At 41.5% G+C, this 14,008-nt stretch overlaps 1 protein-coding gene across 6 annotated transcripts in view; it reads left to right on the top strand.

The window, feature by feature from the left end:
- Positions 1-14,008, top strand: part of LOC117345692 (radial spoke head 10 homolog B-like) — a 106,722-nt gene that overhangs the window by 26,635 nt on the left and 66,079 nt on the right. For all 6 annotated transcript variants that reach the window (XR_004536486.1, XR_004536487.1, XM_033914716.1 and 3 more), the window contains exons 5-6: positions 7,738-7,911; positions 12,069-12,154. Coding sequence is in view for 4 of the 6 variants with exons in the window: in XM_033914716.1 (XP_033770607.1) it covers positions 7,738-7,911; positions 12,069-12,154 (260 nt within the window). In the remaining 2 variants the exon portion in view is untranslated. The remainder of the gene's footprint in view (positions 1-7,737; positions 7,912-12,068; positions 12,155-14,008) is intronic.

The following is a 14,008-nucleotide window of genomic DNA, read 5'->3' as shown; positions in this document are numbered from 1 at the left end:
CAAGTCTTATATAAGCATCAAAGACTACAGATTATTCCTTGTAAACAGTTGGTTCACAGTTCTTCACAATACATTAATTAGGCAGAAAACATCTTTCATTGGAATGCTTCTATAAAAAGTGTAGTTTTGAGCATTTTCTTAAACTTCTGAATATCAGACAGAGCTCTCTGCGGTCCAGTTAATTTGTTCCACAACGTTTGAGGAATATTTGTGTCATCATCCAAGAAAAGGGACCAAGTCTTAGAAAAAGAGTTATTCAACTGGTTAAGTAATCAAGAAGAAGTTGATTCAAATTCAACAAACCACATCTATCATTTCATTCACCAGAGATATATCTTTTCAATTAACAATATAATTCAACAATTGAAGATTCAAAATTGCGAAGAAAATTAAAAACAAGGACCCCCTTTTATCAAGCTGCGTTAGGGTTTTTTTTATCGCAGGCTGCTGCGGTAAGAGCTCCGACGCTCATAGAAGAGAGAGAGACCACTGGAGAAGGCCATTATGTTTGGGAAGATTGAAGGAACCAGGCAAAGAGGGTGACCTGCAATCAGATGGCTGGACATGTTGAAAAGAACCGTGGGGATGACGCTGGAGGACCTTTCCGGACTAGCGCAAAACCGATTTCTTTTTAGATCCGCAATTCATCAAGTCGCTGGGACTTGAGCACGAGTCGATGGCATCTAACAACTACAACCGTGTAGGAACTTTCTGCTTTCCATTTTATAGGCGGTAAGGGCTCGTACGGTATTCCTGTGCTACCAGTTGGCATGCGGCAGAATAGATGTACTAATTGGTTAGCACAGGAATGTCCATTCTCTGCCTATAACATGCCCTCTCCAAAATAAAATTCAAAATATTTTTTAGCACATGTACATTTTGAAGTAACCAAATGAGTTAATCCCTGTGGTACTCCTTTTCTAAAAAAAAAAAAAAAATTAGTAGCATTTTCCATTTTAAATACAGATTCACAAAAGGAAAATAAGAAATCTCAAGTTAGAATCCAAATTATTAAAGAACTAAAATCAAGTCAAGCCCACATTAGGGGTGTAAATATCCAGAAACACCAAGTAAAGTAAGAAAAATATAATAAACAGCAAATACACTTCCCCCTCCAAATGCGTGGTGATTAGGGGTAGAGCCGGCCCTCAAAAATTAAATAAATGCAAATAATATTTGGGCCGGTTCTGCCCCAACCCCCGCTTCCCCCATCTATTTTAAGCCCTGAAAGTCCCCCCCCCCCCTTAAGCCTGGTTGTCTAGCGGGTTTTCAGGCAGGAACAATCTTCCCACGCTCCTGCTCCGTGCTGATCACTCACAGGAAATGGCTGCCTTCAGCTCCCGTAGTCTCTCGAGCCATTTCCTGTGAGCAATCTGCACGGGGCAGGAGCGTGGGAAGATTGCTCCTGCCCCGAAAACTCGCTAGACCACCAGGTGAGGCTTAAGGCGGTGCTTACAGGGCTTGAAATAACCCAAAAAAAGAAAAAGGATTTTTAGGTTTAAAATTGTGAATAAGGTAATCCGTAGATACAGAAATCGCGAAAACGGAGGGAGACGTGTATACCACTTCATCACCATCAGTTCCAGATTCTGTCACTCATCGCACACTTCCCTTTGGTACTCCATCATACCTCTCCTGTATTGTCCCCTATACCCCATCATGTACACTACACTCTGCACTACTGTCAGCTTCTCTTTCCAGCACGTGTCACATAGATAGGATTTTAGATAGTGCTGGGGAAGAGCCAGCTGTCTTGGTACATGTAGGTACCAATGACATAGGAAAATGTGGGAGGGAGGTTCTGGAAGCCAAATTTATGCTCTTAGGTAGAAAGCTGAAATCCAGATCCTCCAGGGTAACATTTTCAGAAATGCTCCCAGTTCCACGCACAGGACCCAAGAAGTAGGTGGAGCTCTGAAGTCTCAATGCGTGGTTGAGATGATGGTGCAGGGATGAGGGATTTAGATTTTTTAGGAACTGGGCAACCTTCTGGGAAAGGGGGAGCTTGTTCTGAAAGGATGGACTCCACCTTAACCCGGATGGAACCAGGCTGCTGGCGCTAACGTTTGAAAAGAAGATAGAGTAGCTTTTAAACTGAGATATAGGGGAAATCCGACAGTCGCCCAGGAGTGGATGTTTGGTGTGAGGTATCCTTGGAGGATACTACTGAAACAGGATAGTTTAGGGGAGCCCCGGTAGAGAGGTTCCAATAATGGTGAAAGAAAGCCAGGAGGGTTTAAGAGGAAGGCAGAGTAAAAGACTCAAATTTTCCCTGTCTTCTCAGCAGCCAGTAGTTGCAAGGAAAAACACCCTCCTGAGCAAGGCTTGACTCAACACGCTTCTCTGCTTTCTACCACTTTGCATCCTATTGATGGAACTCCCTCCCCAATCATTTGCGTCTTGAGCTTTCTTATCCTAAATTCAAATCTGGACTAAAGACCCATCTGTTTGCTACAACCTTTAATGCCTGACTTGCCTCAGTTAATCCCCCTAGGCTCAGTGTCTGACTTCTGACCTTTGATTTTACTTTCGATGTGTTTTGTTTTTGCTCTTGTTCCTCTATGTCTGGTCTCTGCCTTTTGTCTATATTGTCATTTTCCTATGCATAATTTGTAGTTCCTTTCTATTCTCCAAATTTATTGCTCGTAAACCGCTTTGCTACTACTTATAAAGGGCACTATGGACTCCATTATATTCTATGGACGCCTTAGCATTTAGCAAGTGCTCAATTGGATAGCGCGCCTTCATAAAAGGACCCCTATATAAAGATTAATAAACCATAATCATATAAAAGAAAGAATAAAAAGACCTAATTGAAGCTGATGCTTAATATATTTCTAGTGTTTTAGCCCGCTAAATTAATGGGTGCTAGCAGCCCTTTTCCCTTACTTTTACCTCCTCCCTGTCCAGCAGCACCCCCCCATTCCCTGCTCCCCCTGTCCAGCAGTAGCCGTTCTCCTTTACTTGTCACCCCCCCCATTCCCTGCTCCCCCTGTCCTCCCCCTTCTCTCTTACTTGTACCTTCCCCACTGTCCATTAGGAACCCTTCTCCCTTACCTGCAAACCATGCAGCCTTGGGACTTTTGGTAGGCCGGGCCACCTTAATTTTAGAAGTCCCCTACCCCATTCCCTGTGCAGCCGGGCAGCAGCATGTATTTTCTTTTCTGGCCGGTTCCCTTGCCAAATTTCAAAGCCATGGGCAGTGGCGGCTCCTCGAGTGATCCGCGCTTACAACGGCCCCACACTCGCGGTCTGGCTGGCTCCCTTACTAAAGCTTTTCGCGGTGGCGTCTCCTCTTGCATCCGGCCAGGCTGGCTCCCATGAAAATGTTATTTTTCTGTTTAAAGCCGCCGCGGCAGCTTCTCTCAAGAGGCACACCAGCGTCGGAAGCCTTGTCTCTGACGTGCAACGCTGGTGCGGCTCTTGAGAGAAGCTGCCGCTGCGGCTTTAAATAGAAAAATAACATTTTCATGGGAGCCAGCCTTCGGCGAAGCTTTGGACACAGGGCCGGATGCAAGAGGAGCCGCCACTGCGAAAAACTTTAGTAAGGGAGCCAGCCAGACCGTCGGTTTGGGGCCGTTGTAAGCTTGCATGTGCACTCTTGCCGGCCACAGACATACGGATCAGGGAACACGCCAGTAAGAGTGTGCATGCGCACTTAGGGTTTTATTATATATGATATCTAATTCAACAATCAAAACTTCCAGCTCTTTAATCAAATATGATCAGTTAAGACCATATATAATGATAATTTGGAATAATAATGATCCTCAGAGAGGCTAATCTACCCCAATGGCTATTGTGAAACAAATCACAAAACCCGATCTTCATTGGATCATAGATGATTGATTATATTTTAAATTTGTTTAAAAATTTTTAAAATTTTTTCAAAAGGTTTTCTACTTATGTTCTTTCCTTCATAAACTCATAGGGCTCCTTTTATCAAGGTGCAGTAGGGGTTTAATGCGCGGAATATTGCGCGTTAAACCGCCTGCCGTGCTAGTCGCTAACGCCTCTATTGATGAGGCGTTAGTATTTTGGCTTGCCACAGGGGTTAGCGCCTGATGAAATGTCCAATGTGCTAACCCCCGTAGTGCACCTTGATAAAAGGAGCCCGTATATCCATACTCCAATTTATATTTAACTTAATAGCACTTAGCTTTATGTAGTAGCAAGTATTTAAGCGAGCACCTCTACCAACATGTCCATTTCAAATAACTTTCGTCAGGGTTGAGGCTCCCAATGTTAAATCTAAAAAATAAATAACACGAATGAGCAATCTTAGCCATAAGGATATCCTTTCTATATAATAACTATTACTTAACATACTATTCAGGACAACCTTCCTAACAATTTAAAGTTTATCAAACTTACTATCATGCATATGAGAAACTGCTCCTCTCCATAAGGTATCATGCTTGATGGCATCTGTTATCAGTTCTGGTTAAAAACTAGGCTTTACAATCCGAAACTAAAATCTGATAGTACATTTACATGTAGGGGGAGTGGGGAGGGTAAATAGTTCTTTTAAAGGTTTGATTAATAGATTGAAATATAATATGCTAGTTGTTTAGCCCGTTACATTAATGGGTGCTAGCAGCCCTTCTCCCTTACTTTTACCTCCTCCCTGTCCAGCAGCACCCCCACCCATTCCCTGCTCCCCCTATATAGCAGTAGCCCTTCTCCTTTATCTCCCCTGTTCAGCATCACCCCATTTCCAGCTCCCCAATATCCAGCAGTAGCTCTTCTTTGCAGGAGCCCTACTCCCTTCCTTTTCCCTCCCCTCCTGTCCAGCAGCACCCCTTCCCGGTTCCCCCTGTCCAGCAGTAGCCCTTCTCCCTTCTTTTTAAGTCTCCCCCTGTCCAGCAGCACCCATTGTCCAGCAGTAGGGTCTTCTCCCTTCCTTTTACCTACCCCCCCCCCCCGTCTAGCAGCACCTCTTCCCTGCTTCCCCTATCCAGCAGTAGGCTTCCCTTCCTATTACCTCCCCCCTGTCCAGAATCACCTCTTCCCTGCTCCTCCTGTACTGCAGCACCCCCTTACCTGATCCCCCTGTCCAGTCCGGTGATCTCCAGCCATCAGGCTGGCTCCTGCAGGGAGTGTAGTTCCTGCCCGGTCCCCGCCAGGCGTGCGAGCCTGCTCCGCCCTCTCCCGACCTGCCGGGAGTATTTGAATTCGACCCGACGTTTCCTGTTGAGGGAAGCACTCCTCACCGGACTCATCGGTGAACTCCAGGCATCGAGCCGACATCCGCCTTGTCTTTTTTTTTTTTTTTTAGTTGAAAGACGCGGCAGTGGCTCCTTTCATGATCCCCGCCTGCGTCGGAAGTGCGAAGCAGGCTGGGATCGTGAGAGTAGCCACCGCCGCGTCTTTCAAAGAATCGTAAGCTGCGCATGCGCACTTCCTATGTGTCGCTACAGCTCACGGAAAACCGGCGCACGCATAGTAAGTGCGCATGCGCGGCTTACCCTTTTATTATATTAGATAAATGATACAGTATTTTGAATTCAATTACTTGTGGGAAGGGTGGTTGGGGGCAGAATAAATTCATTTATGTAAAATCAGAATTGTATGAATATCAAGTGATTTGTAACAGTTAATATGATGTAGTATTGTGCACTTGTTGTAAGATGAAAAATGAATAAAGAATTAAATAAAATAAAATAAAATCTGATAGGAGCAAGTTCCTGCCATGCTCAAGCGGTAAGAGACCTTGAACACTAACAAGATCATAAATCTAACTGTATTTACCAGAATAATTTTAATAAATAGATGAATTTAAATAAATAGATATAATAATTCAAATAATTTAATTGAGATGTTTGCTTTTGAAAAACCCTGTTCTTTTTTTTTTTTAAACTAAGGACATCCAATCAATTTCTTTGTTCAATCCATTAGGTGTCAAAGTGTTCAGGAATTAAATCCTTTTTTTTTTTTCTTTAGTGTTGAGAGCTTTTTATACACACCACATTCATACCTCAATATCTATTATAAATCAAAAAAACCCCAGCTTTGCAAAAAACAAAACAAAACAAAAAAACCCAACAAAGTGAAAAGCATAACTTAGGGCTCCTTTTATCAAGCCGCGCTAGCGGTGTTAATGCGCGTGACGTTTCATCACGTGTTAACCCCCGCGCTGGCCTAAAAACTACCGCCTGCTCAAGGGAGGCGGTAGCGGCTAGTGCGGCTGGCGGTTTAGCGTGCGGTATTACGTGCGTTAAACCGCTAGCGCGGCTTGATAAAAGGAGCCCTTTGAGTCCAAAAAACAGCACTTATCTCCAAAATCCCTATGGGAACCACCTTTTCACTTATAGCTTTGGCAGGGGCTGTTGTCAGCAAACAGAATTGATATGCAATTCTCTTATATCCTTTGCTCAAACATACTCATCTTAGAGCCACAGGCATATTTACCTCCAGCAACTGGATAAAATAATTTAAATAAGAAGTAAATAAGTTACTATTTGTGAGTTATAGGCTGTGGGCAGTGTTTTCACTATTTTTGTTTTGATTCTGAGTCATTATCATTTTGGATAGAGATTTTTCATCTTTTTGATATATTTTTCGTTGTATTGTGCTGCCATTTGTTTCATATATAGTATATGTTATACAAATGATCAGCTCTGTATCCTAGTTGCTCCCTTTGTCCTATTGCTTTACTCCATCTGATTTTTACCACAATCTCTCATCCCCGCTCTACTCTTGGCCTACTTGTATTGATGCCTGTCCAGTGCCCCACTCTCGCTGATTGTTTGCAGCAGGTTCCTGCTCTCTTATTCCTGTATCTGCTTCATGTACTTTAAAACCTTCTTTGTACCTATCTTCGTTGATTGTCCAGCTCCTCTTATTGTAAACCGCCTCGAACTACTATGGCTTTGGCGGTACATAAGAATAAAATTATTATTATTATTAATGACACCGTATCATATAATTGCTTTTATCTAATTTAATGTGACTATTTCCACGTTTTTCTCAGTGTTTTAATTGTATGTTACACCATTTGATTATTTTCCTGCAATTATAGGTGTAACCGTCTCTCTCCCAGAGGATCCCAGTCAGCATAAACTCATTGAACTTGTAGCCTATAGTATTACCAGGCTGGTCTCTGTGGTTCCTTGAACAAGTTTATTTAATATCAAACTTAAAACAAAGAAATAAACAGACTTACAGTTTAGTTGTTCTTAAGGAGTTCTTCTTCCACAAGATCTCCACTCAAACAGCACCTCCTAAAGTTAGGGGTAAGCTGAGAATGTATATCATACACTTTATGAAGTGATAATACTATGCTACAACTTCTTTCAGCAAGGACATTCAAAGGTGTAAACTAGTTGGGAACAAGGCTCTTCCTATGTCCCTGTGCTAGCTAAATTGGAGTCTGCTAACAGATTACACAAGAGAAAACAAGCAAAAAGTGTGTGTGTGGGGGGAAGGGGGGGTAAATGAGCCCACCAGGGATACAACAGTGCACTCCAGGAACTTATCTTAAAGCCAAAAACTTTATTCATGCATCAAATATACACATTCAGTGCACCCTGACTGAGGGTACAGAAACTCCCCACCTGGTATCTGTAGATACCATTATTACTACTTGTACTTAATAATACCATATAGTCCATTAATTCTGGCAATCTATTTATAACTTAACTGCAAACTTTTGCCACACTTAGTGAATAGGGCCCTCAAGTTGTTAATCAGTTACAGTATGTACACTAGTTATCTTTCATAATTCAATGTTTTCAGGGTGACTTTGTTATGAATATGCCAAGGGGGCATGGCACTTACACATGGCCTGATGGCAGTAAATATGAAGGAGATGTGAAGGATGGAATTAGACATGGATTTGGCTTATACAAGTGCGGCACTCAACCAGTTTCATATGTTGGTCAGTGGTTCCTTAGCCTTCGTCATGGAAAGGTAATGCTCTTGATGTCTGTCTGTATTTGATAGTGAAAATTTGGACCCAAAAGTGAAAAGAGTTTGTGGGAATGTTCCTATACTTTGTAGTTAAATGTCTCAGAAGTCTAAAATACTCCCAACCAATGGCTAGATCTGTTCAATAACTATTAATAATATACAGTAAAACCTTGGTTTGCGAGCATAATTTGTTCCAGAAGCATGCTTGTAATCCAAATCACTCGTCTATCAAAGCAAATTTCCCCATAGGAAATAATGGAAATTCAGATGATTTGTTCCACAATCCAAAAACTTTAATGCAAAATACTATACGTACTTGTATTGCAAGACCTCGCTCGTTTAGAACAGTCACTACATTCCCGCAGCATCAGAGAAAGAAGAACCATCGGCTCAGTTGTGATGATGTGACACGTGTATACTGTATGTACTCATTTTGCAAGACTTTGCTTGTTTAGAACTACACTCCTGCTGTGTCATAGAGAGAAGAACCATTGGCTCAGTTCTGATGATATGATGCGTGTATACTGTATGTACTGGTATTGCAAGACCTCACTCGTTTAGAACAGTCACTACACTCTTTGCAGCATCAGAGAGAAAAGAACCATAAGCTCAGTTGTGATGCGTGTATACTGTATGTACTTGTATTGCAAGACATTGCTTGTATATCCAGTTAAAATTTAATAAAATGTTTTGCTTGTCTTGCAAAACACTTGCATACCAAGTTACTTACAATTCAAGGTTTTGCTGTAATATAAAATTTTGATTTTTAGCTCACCTTTCCAAACCAAGGTCAAAGCAACATCCATTAGGATCCTTTTAGTAAAGTGCACTAAGCAGTTAGAGGGCAATTCTATAACTAGATACCCACATTTACATGCCCTTGAATATGTAAATGTACAAAATTTGAGCACTCCCTTCAGATCGATCTAAGCCCCTGTTTAAACAATCTCCCCCTAAAAAAAATAGGTAAAAGTTCTGTATACCCTTCCAGCTTAAGTATAGCCCTCTGTAAAAATGGTCCTGGGTACTATTGGGTCTATAAATAGTATCCAAAGCAAATAGTGCAGTACCTAATTGATATTTCGGATATTGCTAAAGGGCTGTCTGGTAAGATTTGCCTCCTTGCCTATGATAACCAAAATCTGCAATAGACTTGACTCCCCAGATGGTGTGAATAACATGAAGAAAGACCTAACAAAGCTTGAAGAATGGTCTGAAATCTGGCAGCTAAGACTTAATGCTAAGAAATTTGGACTACAAAAAAACCGAGGGAGTGGTATAGTCTAGATGGTGAAGAACTTTTGTGTGCAAAGTGGAGCAGAACTTGGGTGTGATTGTATGTGATGATCTTAAGGTGGCCAAACAGGTTGAAAAGGTGATGATAAAAGCTAGAGTGCATAGGGAGAGGTATGCAAGTAGGAAAAAGGAGGTATTGATGCCCCTGTAATAAGACTCTGGTGAGGCCTCAGTTAGAATATTGTGTACAATTCTGGAGACCGCATTTTCGAAAAGATATAAAAAGGATGGAGTCGGTCCAGAGGAAGGCCACTAAAATTGTCGGTGGTCCTCACCATAAGGTATATGGGGACAGACTTAAAGATCTCAATATGTATTCTTTGGAAGAAAAACATGAGAGGAGAGAAAATGATAGAGACGTTTAAATACCTACATGGCGTAAATGCACACGAGCCGAGTCTCTTTAATTTGAAAGGAAGCTCTGGAATGAGAGGGCATAGGATGAAGTTAAGAGGTGATAGGCTCAGGATTAATCTAAGGAAATACTTTTACAAAAAGGATGGTAGATGCATGGAATAGTCTCCTAGTAGAGATGGTGGAGACAAAGACTGTCTGAATTCAAGAAAGTGTGGGACAGGCATGTGGGATCTCTTAGGGCGAGGAGGAGATAGTGCATGCTGCAGATGGGCAGACTGGATGGGCCATTTGGCTTTTATCTTCTATCATGTTTCTATATAGCACCCTTCTCTGTCTGTTTCAGACAGAAAAACTGTAATAAGGACTGACTTATGAATTAGAATGCGGACCCCTCCCCCTATGGTAAAAGTAGAGAACACCTGACCCAACCTACCCCTTCTAGCTTGGCATGCTCTATTCTCATTAGATGCATCTCCTATAGGAGGATGATATGCACATTTTGATTTTGCGAGTACTGCAATAAGGGTGTCCTCTTCACCAAAGTGGCAACGCCTCGGATGTTAAGGGTAACAATATTCATTTAAGAACTCATTCCTCATTGAACACGAAAAGGAAACTGCCTACAAGCTGCCCTCCACTAATTTTATCAAAGCACATCCTATACCAGCTGCCCTGGGGCTGGGGCTCTTTTCCCTGGAAAAGCAGAGACTTAGAGGGGATATGATAGAAACTTATAAGATCATGAAGAGTATAGCGAAGGTAGAGAGGGACAGATTCTTCAGACTGGCGGGGGCAACAAAAACTAGAGGGCACTCTAAAAAATGAAGGGAGATAGGTTCAGAACAAATGCTAGGAAGTTCATCTTCACTCAGAGGGTGGTGGACACCTGGAATGCGCTTCCAGAGGAGGGTGGTAGAGCAGAGTACGACTTTGGGTTTCAAAAAGGGACTGGACAAGTTCCTAAAGGAAAATGGGATCCAGGGGTACAATTAGAGGGTTGCTATACAGTACAAAATGCTTTAGAGTAATAGATCACTACAGGTCATTGACCTGGGAGCCGCCGCGGGGAGCGGACTGCTGGGCATGATGGACTATGGTCTGACTCGGCAGAGGCAATGTTTATGTGCTTATGTCAATAGTATTGACTAGATGAATATCTTTAGTGCATTCCTGTCTCCATTTTAATGTTCCCCACCCGGAGAGAACGAAAACTAGAAGGCCTTGAGCAGCGCCGGTGGCCTCGGGGTGGGGGGGGGGGGGGGGAACGAATCAAGCGAGTTTCCCTTTCTTCCTACGGGGAAACTTGCTTTGATACACGAGTAAATTGGTTTACGAGCATGCCTCTGGAATGAATTATGCTCGTAAATCAAGGATCCACTGTAGTTTACATTGAGGTACTCAAGCGTTCTGGTAGGCTCACATTCTACCTAATGTACCTGAGGCAATGGGGGATTAAAGGGCAAATTCTATAAGAAGCGTGCCGATATAGGCACTGTTCAGCACGATTCAAGCACAATTGGGTGCTGTTTAGTGAATCGCGCTGAGCGGCACCTATTTTGGAGGCGCCCAATAAATAGGCCAGCTCTAAGCACAACTAAAAGTTAAGCGCCCATGTGAGCTCTTAAGCATGCTTAAGAGCATTGATTCTGTAAGAAGGCGCCTAAAATGTAGCCACGCCCACGCCTAACATGCAAAGCCCCTATTTTTTTTGAAGGCCGCCTAACTTTTTAGAGGCGCCTTATTACAGAATCGCGCTTCCTTGATAGGCGCCTATGTTTCAATTAGTGCTGATTAAAAAGCTTAATTGAGCTTGTTATTCAATTTAGATAGGTGCCTATCTTGGCGCCGGTTACAGAATTTGGGCCTAAGTGATTTGCCCAGGGTCACAAGGAGCAGTGTGGGATTTGAACCCCCAACCTCAGGGTGCTGAGGTTATAACTATAACACTGCCCCACACATCAAAACATAGAAGACACAGTCCCTGCTCAAAAGCGCTTACTATCTAGTCAAGACGCATAAACTGGACAAGAAGGTGCATCAGTAAACTTTGCTCAACACTAAGCCCCAAACCCAAACCAAACAAACAACTATCCCATCTCCCAAACTGGGGCAATTAAGAAATGGGGCAGGACTCGCCTTGGCTCACATCTGCTCCTCAAAAAGCCATCTTGGCAAATCCTTTTTTTACATTTTTACAACACTCGTATTTTGGGAAATGCTATTGCCAAGTATTTCTATTAAATTATTTTAAACAGAAGCAGTATTTATTTGTTCATTGTTTGTAAGTGTTTTGGAGAAATCCTAGCAGAAGAATAATGATTGAATCTTCACTTTTTTTTTTTTGCTTTCTGCCAGAAAACTATTTTATATCCAAGTGGTTACCTATTCAAAATATAATGACAAATATATGTTACCAAAAAAAAAAAATCAGTATTTACTTAAATTAAGGAAATGTACCCTACCTATTAAAATCTGGGTAAATCTGATTTTTTCTATTATTTTAGGGGACCATTTATTTTAATGAAGAAGGGACATCTTGGTATGAGGGTGACTGGGTGAATAACATCAGAAGCGGCTGGGGTGTAAGATGGTAGGTATAAAGCTAATTTTTCATGGGTTCTGAATGTGGGAAATGAGCCATCCAAGTTGGGACAATTATTATTTCTGGACATTTTACAAAAGGCTTATTGAATGTGGAACCTTTTGTAAAATACATATAAGGGTTCTCAGGAGGACACGTGGGAATCCCTGCTCACCCAGTGGCAATAGCCATTTTAGTTAGAGGCCTGCATGAGAAAGAAGTTCCCTGTTTTACACAGCTACACATCTGTGTGTAGCCAATAGCATAACATAACATTATACTTATAGACCATGTTACCAAAAAGTTCTACGCAGTTTACAAAAGAGTATAAACATTAAACATGCAAAAACATTAAAAAATGCAAAAAAACCTTTCTCTTGTAGATATTTGGGAATGGTTTACACACCAGAGAGGTAAGCACAATTGACTCCTCAATAAAAGTTGTAAACCCCAAGTGTAAGAACATAAGAATAGCCTTACTGGGCCAGACCAATGGTCCATCAAGCCCAGTAGCCCGTTCTCATGGTGGCTAATCCAGGTCACTAATACCTGGCCAAAACCCAAGGTGTAGCATATTCTATGCTACCAATCCAGGGCAAGCAGTGGCTTCCCCCATGTCTTTCTCGATAACAGATTATGGACTTTTCCTCCAGGAACTTGTCCAAACCTTTCTTAAAACTAGCTATGCTATCCGCTCTTACCACAACCTCTGGCAATGCGTTCCAGAGCTTAACTATTCTCTGAGTGAAAAAATTTTCCTCCAATTGGTTTTAAGAGTATTTCCATGTAACTTCATCGAGTGTCCCCTAGTCTTTGTAATATTTGACGGAGTGATAAATTGATCCACTTTTACCCGTTCTACTCCACTCAGGATTTTGAAGACTTCAATCATATCTCCCCTCATTCACATATATCCGCTCAATCACTTATATCTGCCCCAGTTAGGGTTACCCTATGGCTCCAGAAAAAGGACGGATTGAGACGTCCACTTTGCCAGCTTAGCGCTTGTTCAATAGCAGCTATAAAAGCAATGGAAGTAAGGATGACAAATTGAGACATCCAGGGTTTACTTCCATTGAAAGCAATAGAAGTAACATAGTAACATAGTAGATGATGGCAGATAAAGACCCGAATGGTCCATCCAGTCTGCCCAACCTGATTCAAAAAAAATAAAATAAAAAATTTAAATTGAATCAGGTTGGGCAGACTGGATGGACCATTCGGGTCTTTATCTGCTGTCATCTACTATGTTACTATGTTACTTCTATTGCTTTCAATTGAAGTAAACCCTGGATGTCTCAATTTGTCATCCTTACTTCCATTGCTTTTATAGCTGCTATTGAAGCAAGCGCTAAGCTGGCAAAGTGGAACTTTAAAGGGGACAAACCTTGAAAAAGCTGTTAAGCGAAACATGATTCTTGTCGGGAATACAGAGCCCCCGGTCAGATATAATAAGCTAAGTAAATTTTGAAGTTTTTTGAGTTAAGGATTAAAAATTCTTCTTTTTTTTTTTTGTTGCATTTTCTTTTTATTGCATTTTTTTAGAGATCAATTACAAAGACAGTGTAAAGAACCATTATGTTTGTACATTTATCTCTTTTGTGGAAGATTTTCATAGTATGTGTACCATTAACACCATGCAAATCAGTAATATAAATAGCATTCTTGTAAAAAAAAAAATTCCACGTTATCGCATTTTCCATTAAGAACATTAATACTTGAAGACTTAGAAGCAAGCAAGCATCATAGCATTAAGCTGCATAGTTTATTTGCATGTTATAAAATGCAAATTAACTAATTAAATATGCATGATTTTTCTAGGTGCTTGGCAGCTGCTAGTTTTAGTTACCAACCAATATTAAT

This window comes from Geotrypetes seraphini, chromosome 11 (assembly GCF_902459505.1).
Source record: "Geotrypetes seraphini chromosome 11, aGeoSer1.1, whole genome shotgun sequence".
NCBI classification, from domain to species: Eukaryota; Metazoa; Chordata; class Amphibia; order Gymnophiona; family Dermophiidae; genus Geotrypetes; species Geotrypetes seraphini.
The sequence above is the reverse complement of the archived record's forward strand: the minus strand, read 5'-3'. Positions and strand labels throughout refer to the sequence as shown.